The sequence below is a fragment of the Bombina bombina genome, chromosome 11, assembly GCF_027579735.1.
Source record: "Bombina bombina isolate aBomBom1 chromosome 11, aBomBom1.pri, whole genome shotgun sequence".
NCBI lineage: Eukaryota > Metazoa > Chordata > Amphibia > Anura > Bombinatoridae > Bombina > Bombina bombina.
The window spans coordinates 60100068-60118647 of NC_069509.1; the positions used below are offsets into that span (position 1 = coordinate 60100068).

At 37.9% G+C, this 18580-nt stretch overlaps 1 protein-coding gene across 1 annotated transcript in view; it reads left to right on the forward strand.

The window, feature by feature from the left end:
- Positions 1–8578: 8578 nt before the first annotated feature.
- NHERF2 (NHERF family PDZ scaffold protein 2) overlaps positions 8579–18580 on the forward strand; it is a 222582-nt gene continuing 212580 nt past the window's right edge. Inside the window, exon 1 of the mRNA XM_053694348.1 lies at positions 8579–9737. Within this exon, the coding sequence (XP_053550323.1) occupies positions 9528–9737 (210 nt within the window). The 5' untranslated portion in view covers positions 8579–9527. The remainder of the gene's footprint in view (positions 9738–18580) is intronic.

The window sequence follows — 18580 nt, forward strand, 5'->3', positions numbered from 1 at the left end:
CATGCCACCATTTCACCGCCAAATGCGAACAAATAAAAAAAAAGCGTTACATTTTTCACAATTTTAGGTTTCTCACTGAAATTATTTACAAACAGCTTGTGCAATTATGGCATAAATTGTTGTAAAAGCTTCTCTGGGATCCCCTTTGTTCAGAAATAGCAGACATATATGGCTTTGACTTTGCTTTTTGGTAATTAGAAGGCAGCTAAATGCCTTTGCGCACCACACGTGTATAATGCCCAGCATTGAAGGGGTTAATTAGGGAGCTTGTAGGGTTAATTTTAGCTTTAGTGTAGGTATCAACCTCCCACATGACACATCACACCCCCTGATCCCTCCCAAACAGCTCTCTTCCCTCCCCCACCCCACAATTGTCCCCGCCATCTTAAGTACTGGCAGTAAGTCTGCCAGTACTAAAATAAGAGTTTTTTGGGGATTTAAAAAAAAAAACAAAAACAATAATAATTCTGCTCTGTAGGATCCCCCCTTAGCCCCCAACCTCCCTGATCCCCCCCCAAACAGCTCTCTAACCCCCCTCTCTGCCTTATTATGCGCCATATTGGGTACTGGCAGCTGTCTGCCAGTACCCAGTTTGAAATCAAATATGTTTTTTTTATCAAATTCTTTATTTTATTATTTTAAAAATGCTATTTTCTGTAGTGTAGCTGCCCCCCCTCAACCCCCAACCTCCAACCCTCCCAGATCGTTAAAATGTTTAATGTTCCCACCCTCTCTCCCACCAAGTACCGCAGATATGTTCCATAGTGTAGGTTTCCCACCCCCCCCGCGCGCGCACCCGCTCCCGTGCACACGCGCGCGCACATGCTCACGTGCACGCGCGCGCACGCACTCAATCCTGCCCCCCCTTCCCACCGATGGCCGCCCACCCGCCTCCCTGGATCAGCTCCCACCCACCAACGAACATGGCCATTGATGGCCGATGCAGAGAGGACCACAGGGTGGCTCTCTCTGCATCAAACGGCTAAAAAATGTTATAGCAGGATGCCTCAATATCGAGGCATCACTGCTATAACATGAAAGCAGTTGGAAGTGATCAGGATCGCTTCCACTGCTTTCAAAGACCAACGACGTACGGGGTACATCCTTGGTCATTAACTGCATTTTTTTGCAGGACGTACCCCATACGTCGTTGGTCGTTAAGGGGTTAACAAACACCAATAGCTACTTACTATTTTAATGGGATGTATGAGGTTGATGGGATGAACACAGTTTCTGAATATTTGGTGGAATATTAGCTAAAGACACTCGCATTTCATCATCAAGCATTTTTAAGCTTCCACTTCCTATCCATATATCAAGAGCAGGAGACGCAATGCACTACTGGGAACTAGCTGCAAAAAAGAAAAAAAAAAACTTTGACTTCTGACTTCAGCTCAGCATTTAAGATGCCACCCTTAGGGCTCTGTGAGTCTGACTGACTACTGCCCGTGCTGTAAACACCCTGCTGTTGCACTCACTGACTACACATGCAGTCACAAGCCGAATGAGGAGACTACACGTGCAGTCACGAGCTAATGTGCCGCCAAAGCCGCCAATGGGAATAGTTTCAGTTCCCGCTGAGATGCGCCAATCGGTTAAGATGATCTGTGACCCACTAGGTATCAATCACGTGTCAACCACGTGATATGCGTAGCAGGCAGGCAGAAAGTCAGAAACAAAAAAAAAACAAAAAAAATGTTAAAAATGTTAAATTCCAAACAATTTGTGTTGAAGCAGGGACACACCTACACACTGCTGCCAACACAATAATGTGTCACGACACACAGTTTGCAAAGCACTGGTTTAGAGGATAGAAGGGAAAAAGGTGACATGATAGAAACCTTTGAAGGGACTTAATAAAATAGAAGCTGAAAGCATTTTTCACAAAAAAATAAATGCCAAAAAAGGGGTCACAATTTAAAGTTAGAGGGTAGCAGATTCAGGAGAAATTTGAGGAAGCATTTTTTTTACAGAAAGGGCGGTAGGTTCATGGAATAAACTTCGATTTGAGATGGTAAACACAAAGACTGTAAAGGAATTAAAAAATGCCTGGGACATGCATAAGGCTATCCTAAGGAAAAAGTAACGTAATACGGGTAGACTTGATGGGCCTTTTTGGTTCTTATCTACCGTCAAATTCTATGTTTCTATGATAAGGAAAACTCCCAGAGTTCTATTGGTAAACAGTGGCAAACTCTTCAAGCATAAATGCAAAACAGCCTTAAAAAATAATTAAAGGGATTTGAAACCCCCCAAAAATATTTTGTGATTCAGACAGAGCATACAGTTGAATTTTTTTTTTTCCAATTTACTTCTATTATCAAATTTCCTTTGTTCCCATGATATTGTTTGTTGAAGAGATACCTACAGTAGGTGTCTGGATAACTACATGGCAGGAAATAGTGTTTTCACAGTGCTCTTGCAAATCTGCTGCCATATAGGGCTCCAGATATGTGCACGCTCCTGAGCTTTTCAACAAAAGATACCAAGAGAACAAAGAAAGTTTGATAATAACATTAAATTAGAAAGTTGCTAAAAATTGGCTGCTCTATCTGTATAATGAAAGACAGGTCCCTTTAAATACTGCAATACATTTTAAATGTCTTGTATACACAACAAATAAAATAATGGCTTTATAGGTATATGAAACCCCCCAAAAAAACTATTTTTAAAAAGTTTCTAATTGATTTCTACTATTAAATTTGCTTTGTTCCTGTGATGTTTAAAGGGACACTGAACCCAAAAATGTTGTTTTGTAATTCAGAAAGAGCATGACATTTTAAGCAACTTTCTAATTTACTCCTATACTCCTATTATCAATTTTTCTTTGTTCTCTTGCTATCTTCATTTGAAAAAGAAGGCATCTATGCTGTTTTTGGGTTCAGTACTCTGGACAGCAATTTTTTATTGGTGGATGAATTTATCCACCAATCAGCAAGGACAACCCAGGTTGTTCACCAAAAATGGGCCGGCATCTAAACTTACATTTTTGCATTTTAAATAAAGATACCAAGAGAATGAAGAAAATTTGATAATAGGAGTAAATTAGAAAGTTGCTTAAAATTTCATGCTCAATCTGAATCATGAAAGAAAAATTTGGGGTACAGTGTCCCTTTAAGCAATACCTACTGTAGAAGCTTAGAGCACTACATGGAAGGAAATCGTTCTACCATCTAGTGCTCTTGAAAATGGATCATTCTTGCAAAACTGCTGACATATAGTATTCCACACACATGCACACCCCTGAGCTTATGTCCCTGCTTTTCAAAAAAAGATACAAAGAGAATGAAGAATATTTGACAATAGAAATAAATTAGAAAGTTGTTTAAAATGTCGGGCTCTATCTGTATCATGAAAGTTTAATTTTGACTTTAGTGTTCCTTTAATGTCCCTATAAAGGGACATGAAACTCAAAAATAAGCTTTTAACCCTTTGCGGTCCTTTGTCGGAAAATAGCCGACAATGGGATTTAGCGCATGAGCTCAAATGTCAGATATATTCCGACTTTGTCGCTTTTGAATTTCACAGCTAAATAGCAACATCTAGCGGTGACTTGCTATTTAGTTGTGAAAATGAAAATAATTTGCACGAAAATTAATTAAGACCCGCCGGTCGCACCAATTTAACATTTAAAGGACCGGAAAGGGTTAAGATTTAGCTAGAACATGACATTATTAAATGATCATTAAATACAGAGAAGGTGCATAACCGACAAGTACAATTTACTTCTCTTTTGCATTAACTTTGTTTTATTGGTATCTTAGGTAGAGCACGGAGCAGCAATGCACTACTGGGAGTTAGCTGATGATTGTTGGCTACACACATATGCCTCTTGTCATTGGCTCACTACATGTGTTCAGCTAGCTCCCAGTAGTGCATTGCTGCACTGGCGCTGACTTTAAGGTGTCATCATGTTACGTATTACTATACGTGGGACAATATATTATAAAGTTCCAACATATCACTTATTACTATACATACATTAAAGCACCACTCATGAAGAGATTTACATAATTAACACGTGCATAATAAAAAGACAATGATTTAACACCTACTCTGAATTTCGAATAAGCAGTAGATTTTTTTCTAACAAATTTATTTCTTCTCCCATTTTCCGGCCCCCTGTATCATGTGACAGACATCAGCCAATCACAGACGAGTATATGTATACCCTGTGAGGCCCCCTGTATCATGTGACAGACATCAGCCAATCACAGACAAGTATACGAATACCCTGTGAGGCCCCCTGTATCATGTGACAGACATCAGCCAATCACAGACTAGTATACATATACCCTGTGAGCTTCTGCACATGCTCAGTAGTATCTTGTTCCCCAGGAAAGTGTGAATATAAAAAAACTGTGCAAAATTTGATAATGGAAGTAAATTGGAAAGTGTCTTAAAACTGCTGCTCTATCTGACTCATAAAAGTTTATTTTGACTTGAGTGTCCCTTTAAATGGATTCGAAGGATTAAAATTGAAATGTGCACAGGAGCATTTCAGATTTAAATAGAAACATTTGAACAATATACGTATTACGTAAGTTACAATCATGGGACAAAGAGGACACAAAAAAAATGCAAAGCTTTGAGAGATGCATTAAAACTGTTTGCTTTGTACCATCAAATACTGTCCCTTTAAGGGACAGTACTGTAATTTTTTCTCTCTTCAATGTATTCCTAATGTTCCCTTTTCTCGCTGGAGTGTATTAAATTGTTTACAAACAACTCCTTTATCTTTATTTTGGCATTTGCAATAGCTGCAGTAGGCTGTTGAAACCATCACATATACTAAAAAAAATATGCATACTGCAGTATTCTCTATAGACAAGCTATGTAAACAAAAGTCATCATCTGTAATTAATGTTACAGCCAGCCTTAGTTATACAAGCATGCTGCAATGCATGCTGGTATCAAACTCACTGGGCTTTTACTGGATGCCTCAGGAGGCACTCTATTGATGCATAATAAATTACTCTATGGTCATGTGATCATTGTGAAAGCCAGTCACAGTGATCATGTCATGTAAACAATGGCTTGTCTTGACTCCTCCCCTTCTCATCCTGTCAGTACATATGTCAATCATTTTATCTGTACTTGACAATAAAATAATTGTTAAAAGTGTATAAATGCCTAGTTTATCCAACTATATATTTATTGTGCAGTGGTTTTGGATTGGGTTAGTCCCAGCATAGCAATTTTACACATTAAACCAATAATCCCATCCTATATTTGGTATAAATTACTTGTAAACTAGAAACTTGAGGTATACATGAAATCAGGACAAAATAATATATTTTGAGTTATATTTCTTTAGCTACACTAGTTTTGTAGAAATGGATATAAAGAAAACTGCAAAAACACTTTTATTTTCATTCCCTTCCCCCCCATTTCTCAGTATTAAATTTCTATTTATTGTTTTTTTATGTACCTGTCACAAGAAATGTATCACAAAAAATCCCTATTTGTCTGTTAAACAAACACTAATATGAAAGAGAGCGGATAATTATGGTGAAACCAAAACTGAGCAAAAATGCCAAAGCTGCCTCTGTCATTTAACCCCTTAATGACAGTTGACATATTCTGCATGTTGGCTGACTGTTGGGCATTTAAAGGGATATTAAAGGAATATAAAACCCAAATTTTTTCTTTCATGATTTAGAAAGAGCATGCAATTTTAAACAACTTTCTAATTTACGTTTATTATCTTATTTAATTCATTCTCTTGATATTCTTTGTTGAAAAGCATATCTAGATAGGTTCAGTAGCTGCTGATTGGTGGCTAAACATAGATGCCTCATGTGATTGGCTCACCCATGTGCATTGCTATTTCTTCAACAAAGGATATCTAAAAAATGAAGCAAATTAGATAATAGACGTAAATGGGAATGTTGTTTAAAATTGTATTCTCCACCTGAATCATTAAATATTTTTGGGGGGTTTAGTGTCCCTTTAAAGTCAAAATTAAACTTGCATAATTCATAGCATGTAATTTTAAGACACTTTTAAATTAACTTCTATTTTCAAACGCGCTTCGCTCTCTTTGTATCCCTTCTTATAAAAGAATGTGCACATATCCTACACTAGTGAGAGCTAGCTGCTGATTGGTGCCTGCACACATTTGTCTCTTGTGATTGGCTAACTAGATGTGTTCAGCTAATTGCCAGTAGTGCAATGCTGCTCCTTCAGCAAAGGATAACAAGAGAATGAAGCCCATTTGATAATAGAAGTAAATTGGAAAGTTGTTGAAAATTGTATGTTCTATCTGAATCATGAAAGACATTTTTGGGGTTTCCTGTTCCTTTAAGGGAGTAATAGTGCACGTCTCACCAACAGTGCCAAGAATGTGCAGTTTCGGCATGCAGAAATAATATGGTTTAGCCGCAGTTGGTGATACCCAAACTAATGAAACACTGAACACTGGTTGCAATGGTATGCATGTACACTGGTAAATGTAAACACGTTAAAGGGATATGAACACACAATTTTTTTCTTATTTCATAATTCAGACAGGGCATGTTATTTAAACTTTCCAATTTGATTCTTTTATTTAATTTGCTTTGTTCTTTTGGTATCCTTTGTTGTAAGGCATGCCTAGATAAGATCAGGTACAGCAATGCATACTGCGAGCTAGGCACTGATTGGTGGATGAACATATATGCCTCTTGTCACTGGCACGCCTCATGTGTTCAGCTAGTTCCCAGTAGTGTATTGCTGCTTCTTCAACAAAGGATACTAAGATAATGCTGCAAATTTGATAATAGATGTAAAGTGGAAAGTTGTTTAAAATTGTATGATCTGTCTAAATCAGGAAGAAAAAACATTTTGGGTTCTATATCCCTTTTAAGGAGAAACCAATTTTTTTAAAAAAGTTTGCATTTAAAGGGATATTCCTTCCAAAATTGGAAACTACATGGGTGCATTTCGGTATTGAACGGAAGCAATTTTGTAATATACATGCATTAGCAAAAATGCTTCTAATAAAAGTGATAGCTGTTTTAAAAGTGTATTTAAGTATGAACCGTGCACCAGCATTTTAAACACAGCACTTGCCCAGAGAGCCTAAGGTACTTGTATTATCTGGTAATGACTCAATTTGTTAATTGCTGATATGATACAAGCCCCAGTGATGATCTGAGCAGCTGCAGTATTTAAAATGTGGGGGCAGTGACAATATCTAGTTATACATCACATGCAGAAAAAAAATATTAACACTAAAACAGTGCTACCTTTTACTAGAAGCATTTTTGCTAATGCATGTATATTGCAAATATGTTTCTATTCAAATATGTAATTAATCTATGTGTATTTAAATTTTGACTGGAATGTCCCTTTAAGTATGCATACATTGTTTACAGTGCAAAGATTCTGCAAAGCTTAAAGGGATATTTTGCCCAAAACTTTTCTCCCCTTTAATTTGTTTCCAATGATCTATTTTATCTCGTTTACCCTTATTTCAGCATTTGAAATAGCTGATGTAACCTGTGGTATCCCCACCTATACTTAAAGTTTCTGGACTCAAGTCCAGGCTATTGACAGGCAATGTAAACACAGCAAGCAGAAGAAATTATTGAGCTTTGGTTTACAAACAGATATAAAATAAAGAAGCAAGTGGGTGTACACAAAGTGATAACATAATGAGTCGAGACCTAATTTACCTGCAATCTCAATCCATTGTAATAGGCTGTGGTTTAAAAGCACAAAAACAGCAATTTCATATATACAAATAAACCTGAAAATTCAATTTCTTATACATTCTATACTGAGCTGCTGGTAGAACAAGTCATTGAAAATACATTATAGGGGCATTAAACACTAAATAAATGCTAGATAAAATGATGCATTCAAAGAAGAGATTAGTCTAAGAATAACATGTAGATGTATTTTTTAAAGTTTCATTAGCTGTTTAAATATTGATAAAATAAGTGTAAAGTTTTAGTGTCTATAAAACAATGGGAGCTGCCATGTTGTAACTTAGGTTACCTTCTCTGCTGTGGCCAATTGGGGACACTTATAAATAGGTCACTAGAGTGTGCAGCCAATGGCTGTGTAGAATATAACAGTGTTCTGTGCTTCCATTTCTAACAGGAACTGAAAAGCTCACAATTTCAGAATGGAATTACAGGAAAAGGAGGCAAAATATATAATGAAAGTATATTGCAGGCTTTTTTTATATTACCATCTCAAAGTGTTTAATGTTCCTTTAAGGGGAAAACAATTTTACAGTATGCTGTCCCTTTAGTATTAGGGTTGAAATATAAGACTGAGTATAACACATAATACTACTGACAGCTACAAAACAATATGTGCCCAAAAAATTAAATCGCGAAACAATTAAATAGATGTCTCCAAACTGAAAATAAATAAAAGTCAAAACAGACATTTTGTTATGATAAAATATATAAATTCTGCCTGCTATATCCGCACTTTAACCCTAGGGGGCGCAGGTGCTTCACAAGGCAAAATGAACATCTCGAGTCTTGTCCCCATTACATTTCTAATTTGTCTGCATAAAATGTGACATTCTGGGGACCTGCACCTCGTATAAAGTCCTATATGGTCATCTATGATCCTATTATATTATCAGAGCGAGCTAAGAGTTATGGGGCAATAACTTATATCCCATATGTGTGAGGCTTGAGATGGACCCGTAGCATTAATTGGGGGTCTCAGATCTGGAACCCCACAGGTACCCGGGCCCCTCACATTGTCCATCTTAGGGTCCCCCCGACCCAGTCTGGAAGTTTCCAGGCAGCATCGTCTGTAGGAGGAGCCACTGGAGCATCTTGCTTTGCTTTTCCTTGTTTGCGAGTGAAACTTAAGCCAGAGACTGTCAGAGGGAGGAGCTGAGCTCTGAGGCACAAACTCTGCACAGCTCTCGGTGTGTTACTCAGGGACCGAGCTAGAGCCTGGTGTGTATCTGCGGGAGGGAGCAGCACACAGTGCCGTACACAGCAACTGGAGACTGCATACTGCCGTACACAGCAACAGGAGACTGCATACTGCCGTACACAGCAACTGGAGACTGCACAGTGCGTACACAGCAACAGGAGACTGCATACTGCCGTACACAGCAACTGGAGACTGCACTACACACAAGTGGTGACTACACACTACTGGATACAGCAGCACCCAGCAAGTGATACTACAGTAGCTGCAGTCACTCATCTCACTGCTGCACACAACTGAGCTCTACACAGACTGTCTCTTACACATCATAGGAAAAGTTCTCTGTGCAGGATTCTGTAGTCTCTTTTAATAAGGGGCAGCAGTCTCTCTGGCCAGGACTTAGCCCTCTCTGGACTGAGCTTTCTGGCGGTATATTACTAAAACTCAGTACTCTCTGTGCTCATCACTTTCTGCAAAGGTTCGTTACTCTCTGGATTCAGCACTCAGGTACCTCTCTTAGCCTTGGACTCAGCACTCTTTGGACTTAGTAGTCTCATTACCCTGTGGGGTCGTTATGCCCCCAGTGCACAGCTAAAGGTGCTGAGTGACCCCAGGACACGGTGACCCACACACACACCATGGCCCAGGAAAAACTTCGGCCCCGTCTGTGCCACATACAAAAGGGAGAGCAGGGCTATGGCTTCCACCTTCATGGGGAGAAGGGTAAGACTGGCCAATACATCCGTAAGGTGGAACCTGGCTCTCCAGCAGAGGCAGCAGGACTGCGGGCAGGGGACCGGGTGCTGGAGGTCAACGGGGAGAACGTGGAGAAGGAGACCCACCACCAGGTAATATAACCTACCTGCTAATACAGCTCTCTCACCTTAACAAACCCTAGGCATCCACCTCATGTGCTTGCCATGATGCAAACTACTTACTGGCGTCCTCACCTTGCCTATGCACATCTCCATACCCACCCCACATACTATACTCATCCCACATACCATACCCACCTGACATACCATACCCATTACTGCACCTGCCATGATATAAACAACTTACTGACAAGAGACATCCTCACCTTGCCTATGCACATACTATACCCACCTCACACACCATACCCACCTCACATATCCTACCCACCACACATACCTACCTCACATACCCTACCCACCTCACATACCATACCCACTACTGTACCTGCCATGATATAATCTACTTACTGACCAGAGACAACCTCACCTTGCCTATGCATACTCACCTCACATACAATACCCAACAGTGTGTGCTTGCTATGATGTAAATTACCTACTGACAGTAACTTTCCTCACCTACTTTTCCTACCCAGGTACCCACCTCACATAACCTTCTTCCTGTACCCTACCTGCCATGATATAACATATGTACTTACAGGGAACACCCTTACCTATCCTACCCACCCCTTTGTACCAACCTCACCTTATCCACCACCACACACATCTATAATGTTACCTACCTACTTGCACATACCCTTCATGTTTACACTACTACGCACACTCAGGTACCCATCTCATATTCCTTTGCCACCACCAGTACCCTACCCCACAGTTACAGATACCCCAAATACTAACACTTACTTTGAATAAACACTTCCAAGGTATCCACTTTACATTCCTTACTCTCCTAGATATACCATACCTATTGACTGAGACAGATGCTGTCTTTTAGCTAATGGATATGAGTAAACCCAATGTGACGTACACAGTGACAGTAACATTACCTTGTATTCAAACTGACCTTTCATCTGACTTGTAATATATAATGGGGTCCCGCACTCACTGCAGTTACTCAACACTCCTTTGTATTGAAACCCTATACCAGAGCCATTTATTTCTATTTCACGGACGAGGTCCAAAACCCAAACAATACACTTGTGGTTGTATAGGATCAGTGAAAGTTGCCTGTTATTTCTGGGTATGAATGGTCTCTTAGACAGAATCGGGCTGTAGAACTTCAAGAGAGTTGTTCGCTATCAAAGGCATAAGTAGGTTAAAATAATACCCCTGAGAGGTTACCATGTTACAGAAAATGCTAATACATTTTCTCTATTTTCATTAAAAGGGATAGTATAGTCAGAAATGTTTTATTGTGCATATAAGTTAGTGTTGATTAGACATGTTAATTTTTTTTTAAGTCTTTTTTTGCTGTATAAAGGTTGAATTGAAACTGTTTAAAGGGATACTTACCCCAAATTTTCTTTCATGATTCAGATAGAGCATGCAATTTTAAGCAACTTTCTAATTCACTCCTATTATCAATTTTTCTTTGTTCTCATGTTATCTTGATTTGAAAAAGCAGGAATGAAAGGTTAGGAGCCGGCCCACTTTTAGTTCAGCACCTGGGTAGCGCTTGCTGATTGGTTTGCTACATTTAGCCACAAATCAGCAAGTGCTACCCAGGTGCTGAGCAAAAAATGGGACGGCTCTAAAGCTTACAGTACTGCTTATTCAAATAGCATGAGAACAAAGAAAAATTGATTAAAGGAGTAAATTAGAAAGTTGCTTAAAATCTCATGCTCTATCTGAATCATGAAAGAAAAAAAATTGGGTTTAGTATCCCTTTAAAGGGATACTAAACCCACATTTTTTCTTTCATGATTCAGATAGAGCATGCTATTTTAAGCAACTTTTTAATTAACTCCTATTCCTACCTACCTACCTATTTCTTTGTTCTCTTGCTATCTTTATTTGAAAAAGCAGGAATGTAAGTATAGGAGACAGCCCATTTTTGGTTGAGCACCTGGGTAAAAAAGTGATAATATGAGTAAATTAGAAAGTTGCTTAAAATTGCATGCTCCTGATTCATTAATGGGGAAAAAAAACTTTATTGCCCTTTAATATATTGAAACACAAAGGAAATGCATATTTGTGTGCAGCTTATACCTAGGGATAGATTGCTCATTGGTTGATAAGGAAAACTCCTGCAGAATTATTCGTAAACAAGCAAAAACATGAAAACAAATTTATTTTTTTCTCTTCCTTTCTTAACAGGGACACCTGTTTTTAGAACAACAAAAATAAATGTAAGATATTAAACATATGCAAACAAATAAATACATGAGTTTGATGTCCCTTTAAGAATCTCCAACCCAGTACTTTATATACTGAAACCTAACACTTGCCAGTCTAGTGACTGAGAAAATACCTGGCCTAGCAACCAAACCCACATCCGTCTGAGCTGTTTTGTGGCCAAGACATTAGTCTATAGCGAGACCCTTAGATCAACAGTAAAATAGCAACAATATGTGACAGTTGCGACCTCCGCATTAGTATAACACTAAACTATTATATCATCTGCAACAATTCCTGTGACCCTTTGCTGGAGAGCAATATAGTGAATCAATGTAAATCACACACAATATGAAGAGACACATGGTATTATTCAATCTATTCTGCAACCACCAGGAGATTCACAGGTGCAAGTTCATCAAATTACATAAAATAATATACTTAAAGGGACATTAAACCCCATAAATTTTCTTTCATTATTCAGATAGAGAATACAATTTTGAATACGTTTCCAATTTACTTCTATTATCAAATTTGCTTTGTTCTTATGTTATTCTTTGTTGAAGGGATACCTAGGTAGGTAGCGTGCACATGCCTGAAGCACTACATGACAGGAAATAGCGCTGCCATCTAGTGCCCCTGCTAATGTATAGCACTGTTGCAGAACTGCTGTTATATAGAGCTGCAGAAACGTGCACACGCAAAAGCTACTTTACTGCTTTTCAACAAAGGATAACAAGAAAACGAAGAAAATTTAATAACCGAAGTAAATGGGAAAGTTGTTTGAAATTGTATGTTCTATCTGAATCATAAAAGAAAAAAAATGGGTTTTATGTCCCTTTAATAGTGAACTGGCACATGTGAATCCTTAAAGGGACAGGAAACCCAAATATTTTCTTACACTAGTGTAGGATATGTGCGTATTCTTTTTTTCAACAAAGGAAAACCAAGAGAACAAAGCACATTTGAACATAGATGTGAATTTAAAAGTGTCTTAAAATGACCGGCTGTATCTGAATCATGCAAGTTTTTAATTTTGACTTTCGTATCCCTTTAAGTTCGGGAAATTTAGATGCCACAAACTACAAAAAAATATTTACACAAGACCAGCAACAACCTCTTCTCTTCCCACAGTCAGGCATTCATGACAAGCTCCTGCAATTCAGGATGTGGTAATGTTAAAGGGATATGAAACCCAAAAATGTTTCTTTTAAGATTTATACAGAGCATGCAATTTGAAAAAAACTTTCTAATTTACTTCTAAATTTGTATTTGTAATCTTGGTATCTTTGGTTGAAAAACAGGGATGTATGCTTAGGAGCCAGCCCATTTATGGAGCACTATACGGCAGCAGTTTTGCAAGAATGTTATCCACTAGATGGCAGCACTATTTCCTGTCATTTGGTGCTACAGATGCCTACCTAGGTATTTCTTCAACACAGAATAACATGGGAACAAAGTGAATTTGATAATAAATTGTTATGTAAATTGGAAACTTAAAATTGCATGCTCTGTCTGAATCAAATTTTTTTTGATTCCATATCCCTTTAAACAACGGCACTGTCCCAGGAAAATAGGGACAGTTGGCAAATAAAATATGCTATTCCAGTGTTGTCCAAAGAATAGCTCAGATGTATAATAGATATCTGTCTAGTTATCTGTCTGTCCGTCTCTCTGTATTTACAATATATGTTTACTGGCTTTGCAAGTGAAAAAAATTAGATGTCATTTCTGGCCCCTGGTTTGTAAAAGGTTGGAGACCCTTAAATAATTATTATAAATTAAAAAAAAAATTAAAAATAAAATAATAAAAAAAAATAAAAAATAAATAAATATATATACAGGTGGCCCTCGGTTTACAACGGTTCAATTTACACCGTTTCAGAATAACAACCTTTTTTTTCAGTCATGTGACTGCTATTGAGAAGCAGTGCATTTATTAAAATAGCTAGTAGGTGGAGCTGTCCGCTTGTGTTGCAGCAAAGATATGCATGCCAAGCAAGCTGAAATTAATCAGTTTAACCAGAAATGATCTATCGAGCAGCTTGCAAAGGAACAAGATCTTTCTGTCTATAAATCAGTCCAGATTGGAATGCATAGAAAGAACGGTTTGCAGAAAAATGCAAGTAAAGTCTGTGTTGTGTGATTATTTTATTAGGTTTATAATGCTGTTTAGCAAATGTTTTTGTTCATTTAACTTAGTTTAATGATATATTCTGTGTTGTGTGATTATTTTATTAGATTTAAAATGCTGTTTAGCATTTAAAATCTTCATTTCAAAGCTTTTAAAATAATGTATTAGGTGTTACTTATGCCAATTTTGAGAGAGGCCTGGAACCTAACTCCCTCACTTCCCATTGACTTACATTATAAACTGGGTTTCAATTTACAACAGTTTCGATTTACAACCATTCCTTCAGGAACCTAACCCTGGCATAAACTGAGGGCTACCTGTATATTATACCAAAAACATGTATTATATAACCAGCACATCTAGGGAAGTATCCCTGCTTGCCTTCCCATAGAAGTAGTCTATTTACATTGTTACCAATGCACCAGAGAATTCTGGGTAAGATATGCAAATTAGATATGCAATATCTCACAGTTTTTGACTCCGTACTGTGTCTGAATCCCTTTATGAGGTGAGTGCAACAAAACCAAATCCCTTCTAGACAGTTGTTTCAAGTTTATGAAATCTTATCAGCAGAAGATAGGTTTGTTTTGCTGCTTAGTGAAGTTTATTTCAAGGCAGAAAGCAATATTCATTTAAAGGAATAGTCTGATCAAAATTAAACTTTCATAAATTAAGATAGAGCATGCAATTTTAAGCAACTTTCTAATTTACTCCTATTATCAATTTTTCTTCGTTCTCTTGGTATCTTTATTTGAATGTAAGCATAGTAGGTGACTCATTTTTGGTTCCGCACCTTGGTAGCGCTTGCTGATTGGTGGATACATTTAGACACCAATCAGAAAGAGCTACCCAGGTTCTGAACCAAAAATAGGCCGGTGTCTTGTCGAAATCTGCGACCCCTCAGAATGTGCGACCATGACGTCACCACATTCCTGACCGCACACGTGACTGGTTGACCACCAATCGCCTGCTACAGACGCCTCCTTCCAGATTTCGACACTACACCGTGAGGGGTCACAGAATCAGACGGAACAGCTGAGCCTGTCTGATTTTGCAGCCTTCAATGAAGCACCGCTGCTCCCCAGCTTACCATGCCTTCATACATTTATTAGCAGTCCGAAACGGATACTACTAATATGGAAATGCCTATGAAAGTTAAAAATATGTTGAAACTTTGACGAGCGGCTGCTCCATTTCATTCTTTCAACATTAAGTTTCAACATATTTTTAACTTTCATAGGCATTTCTATATTAGTAGTATCCGTTTCGGACTGCTAATAAATGTATGAAGGCATGGTAACCCACCTGATCATATAAGTATTTGTATGTTTCTCCTTTATTTACTGCCAGCGAGACGTTTAATGTGAGTGCTACTGCTGTATTATCATAGCAATGATGTGCCGCCAATTTAAATTCCTCCCGCCATGGTAAGCTGTGGAGCAGCGGCGCTTCAGTGAAGGCTGCAAAATCAGACAGGCTCAGCTGTTCCGTCTGATATATATATATATATATATATATATATATATATATATATATATATATATATATATATATATATATATATATATATATACATGTAAACCAGGTGGCCCTCGGTTTACAACGGTTCAATTTAAACCGTTTCAGAATAACAACCTTTTTTTCCAGTCATGTGACTGCTATTGAAAAGCATTGAGAAGCAGTGCATTTATTAAAATAGCCAGTAGGTGAGCTGTCCGCTAGTGTTGCAGCAAAGCCAAGCAAGCTAAAATTAATCAGTTTAACCAGACCTGAGCTATTGAGCAGATTTCAAAGGAACAAGATCTTCCTGTCTATAAATCAGTCCAGATTGGAATGCATAGAAAGAACTGTTTGCAGAAAAATGCAAGTGAAGTCTGTGTTGTGTGATTATTGTATTAGGTTTATAATGCTGTTTAGCAAATGTTTTTGTTCATTTAACTTAGTTTAATTATATATTCTGTGTTGTGTGATTATTTTATTAGGTTTATAATGCTGTTTAGCATTTAAAGTCTTCATTTCAAAGCTTTAAAAATAATGTATTAGGTGTTACTTATGACAATTTTGAGAGGGGCCTGGAACCTAACTCCCTCACTTCCCATTGACTTATATTATAAACTGGGTTTCAATTTACAACGGTTTCGATTTACAACCATTCCTTCTAGAACCTAACCCCGGCGTAAACTGAGGGCTACCTCTGGGGTTAACTGCCTGTGACTCTGGGGACAGTGCAGCTTCCTGTGAGTGCCCGTGAGCACCCAGGGCTGAGCATGTTACAAGGTCATGGGATGTGTACCCGGTCCGGTATGAGAGTGCAGTCCTCTTCCGTGTTTTTTATATATATAGCCACATGAGATGACATCCTTTTCACTAGAAATTACAATTGGAACATTATAGTTTCACGGTTGTTTATTGGTTAAAACACAGCACAAATCCTATCCTAGTAATATGATATGAAACCCAAAATGTTTTTTTTTTCATGATACAGATAGAGAATACATAATTTGCTTAGTTCTCCTGGTATCCTTTTTTGAAAAGGACACCTAGAAGCAGGGAACTAGCTGCTGATTGGTGGCTGCACATTTATGCCTCTTTCCATTGGCTTACCAATATGTTCAGCTAGCTCCCAGTAGTGCATTGCTGCTCCTTCATTAAAGGACACAAAGAGAAGGAAGCAAATTTGATAATAGAAGTAAATTGGAAATGTGTTTAAAATTGTATCTTCTATCTGAACCATTAAAGAAAAATGTTGGGCTTCATGACCTTTTAAGATAACACAAATTATTTCAGCAGATGTTTACAGTAATCATACTGAATGTTTATTTTACTGTGCCAAATGAGCTATGTACAGTTCAACATACATAAAGAGCAATAACAAAATGCCAAATCCTGCTACAGAAATGTATAATTGCACTGTTGCTTGAAAAGAGCTATGTGTTTAAACCAGGGCTCGACAAACCCAGGAGCCTGGGAGCCACTGGTGGCTAGAATTTTACCCCTGGCTCCTAACTTTTTGGGTTATTCTCCATATATCTATGTACAAACCCAACTGTCTGGCTCCTAAAAATATGCCTGGCTTCTAAATATTCTTACTGGCTCCTAATTTTTAAACAGATTTGTCAAGCACTGGTTAAACTTTAAACCCAAAAAAAGGTTAAAATACAGTAAAATCAGCTCTCGACCAGAAATATGGCTGTCGAGCCAATCAGGGATGACATATTTGTGTAGCGACCAATCGACTGCTGTGTTCAGCTCAGGACTGGCATTGCATTGCTTCTTTGGAAGGACATTAAAAACCTCTTATGAAAAAGCCCAATAAGCTAATTCTGTAACAGGCAAATTCTGTAAATCAAATGGCTGGATTATCATAAATATAATTAATTAATGAATTCAAATAAATCCAATTGACTTCCATTATCAGATTGTACAAAGTCTTTTTATATTCACAACTCCTACGGAGCGTGTGCAAGAATAGAGAGTGTATACACATATGAGTTTGTCATTTGCTGATGGTTGTCACGTGATACAGGGGAGGGGACAGAGAAGACTACTGAAATTCAGAATAAGTGCTATTGCATTATTATCAAATACATAGTGCAATTGGAGGCAGACAGGTTATCTTCTTGCGGATATGTCCACCTGATATCATGATTAACTGATCTTACTCATATATGTAGCTTTAAGCAGTAGCGGACCTACCCAACAGAGGGCTCTGGTGCAAACATTTATTTGGGGTCCCCCAAAGGTAAATCAGTAGTAAGCAATAGTATTAAAAGATAGATAGATGTACCTGCTACCTGCACTAATAAAATGCTCCCCTGTATTATAATTTTACATATTCTGCACATGCCTTTTGTATAGACTGGCTGCTATGGGACCCCCAAACACTTGGGCCCTGGTGGCACTGCACCTGCTGCACCAATGGCTGTTCCGCCCCTGGCTTAAAGGGACAGTATACACCAATGTTCATTTAATTGCTTGTAATAGACACTACTATAAATAATATGCACAGATACTGATATACAAATCCAGTATAAAACCATTTAAAAACTTACTTAGAAGCTCCCAGTTTAGCTCTGTTGAAAGGTTACTGGAACACCCACTGCAAGTGGTTCTATAGCAGAAAAGCAGACATCCCCCCCCCCATCCTGTGCATATGTAAAAACTCCTTACACAAACAGGAGCAAGCTGGAGTAGGTATACATCAGTATTCTCCTAAAACTTTGGGGCTTGGTTAGGAGTCAGCGCAATGTTATTTAAACCATAAGCAAAATGATACATTGTTACAAAATCACTCCCATATGCGCTATATAAATGGATCATCTACAAAACATTTATGCAAAGAAAAATCTAGTGTATAATGTCCCTTTAATAAGTACGGATTGCGTACATCTAGGAATAGCTTCATTTAAAATAGTGAAGATCATATTATTTGCTTATCTTGGTCAATAAGATTAGCTTCTCTAAAAAATGTGTTCTTTTCTAATTTTCTTATCAGGCATTCAATTTCCTG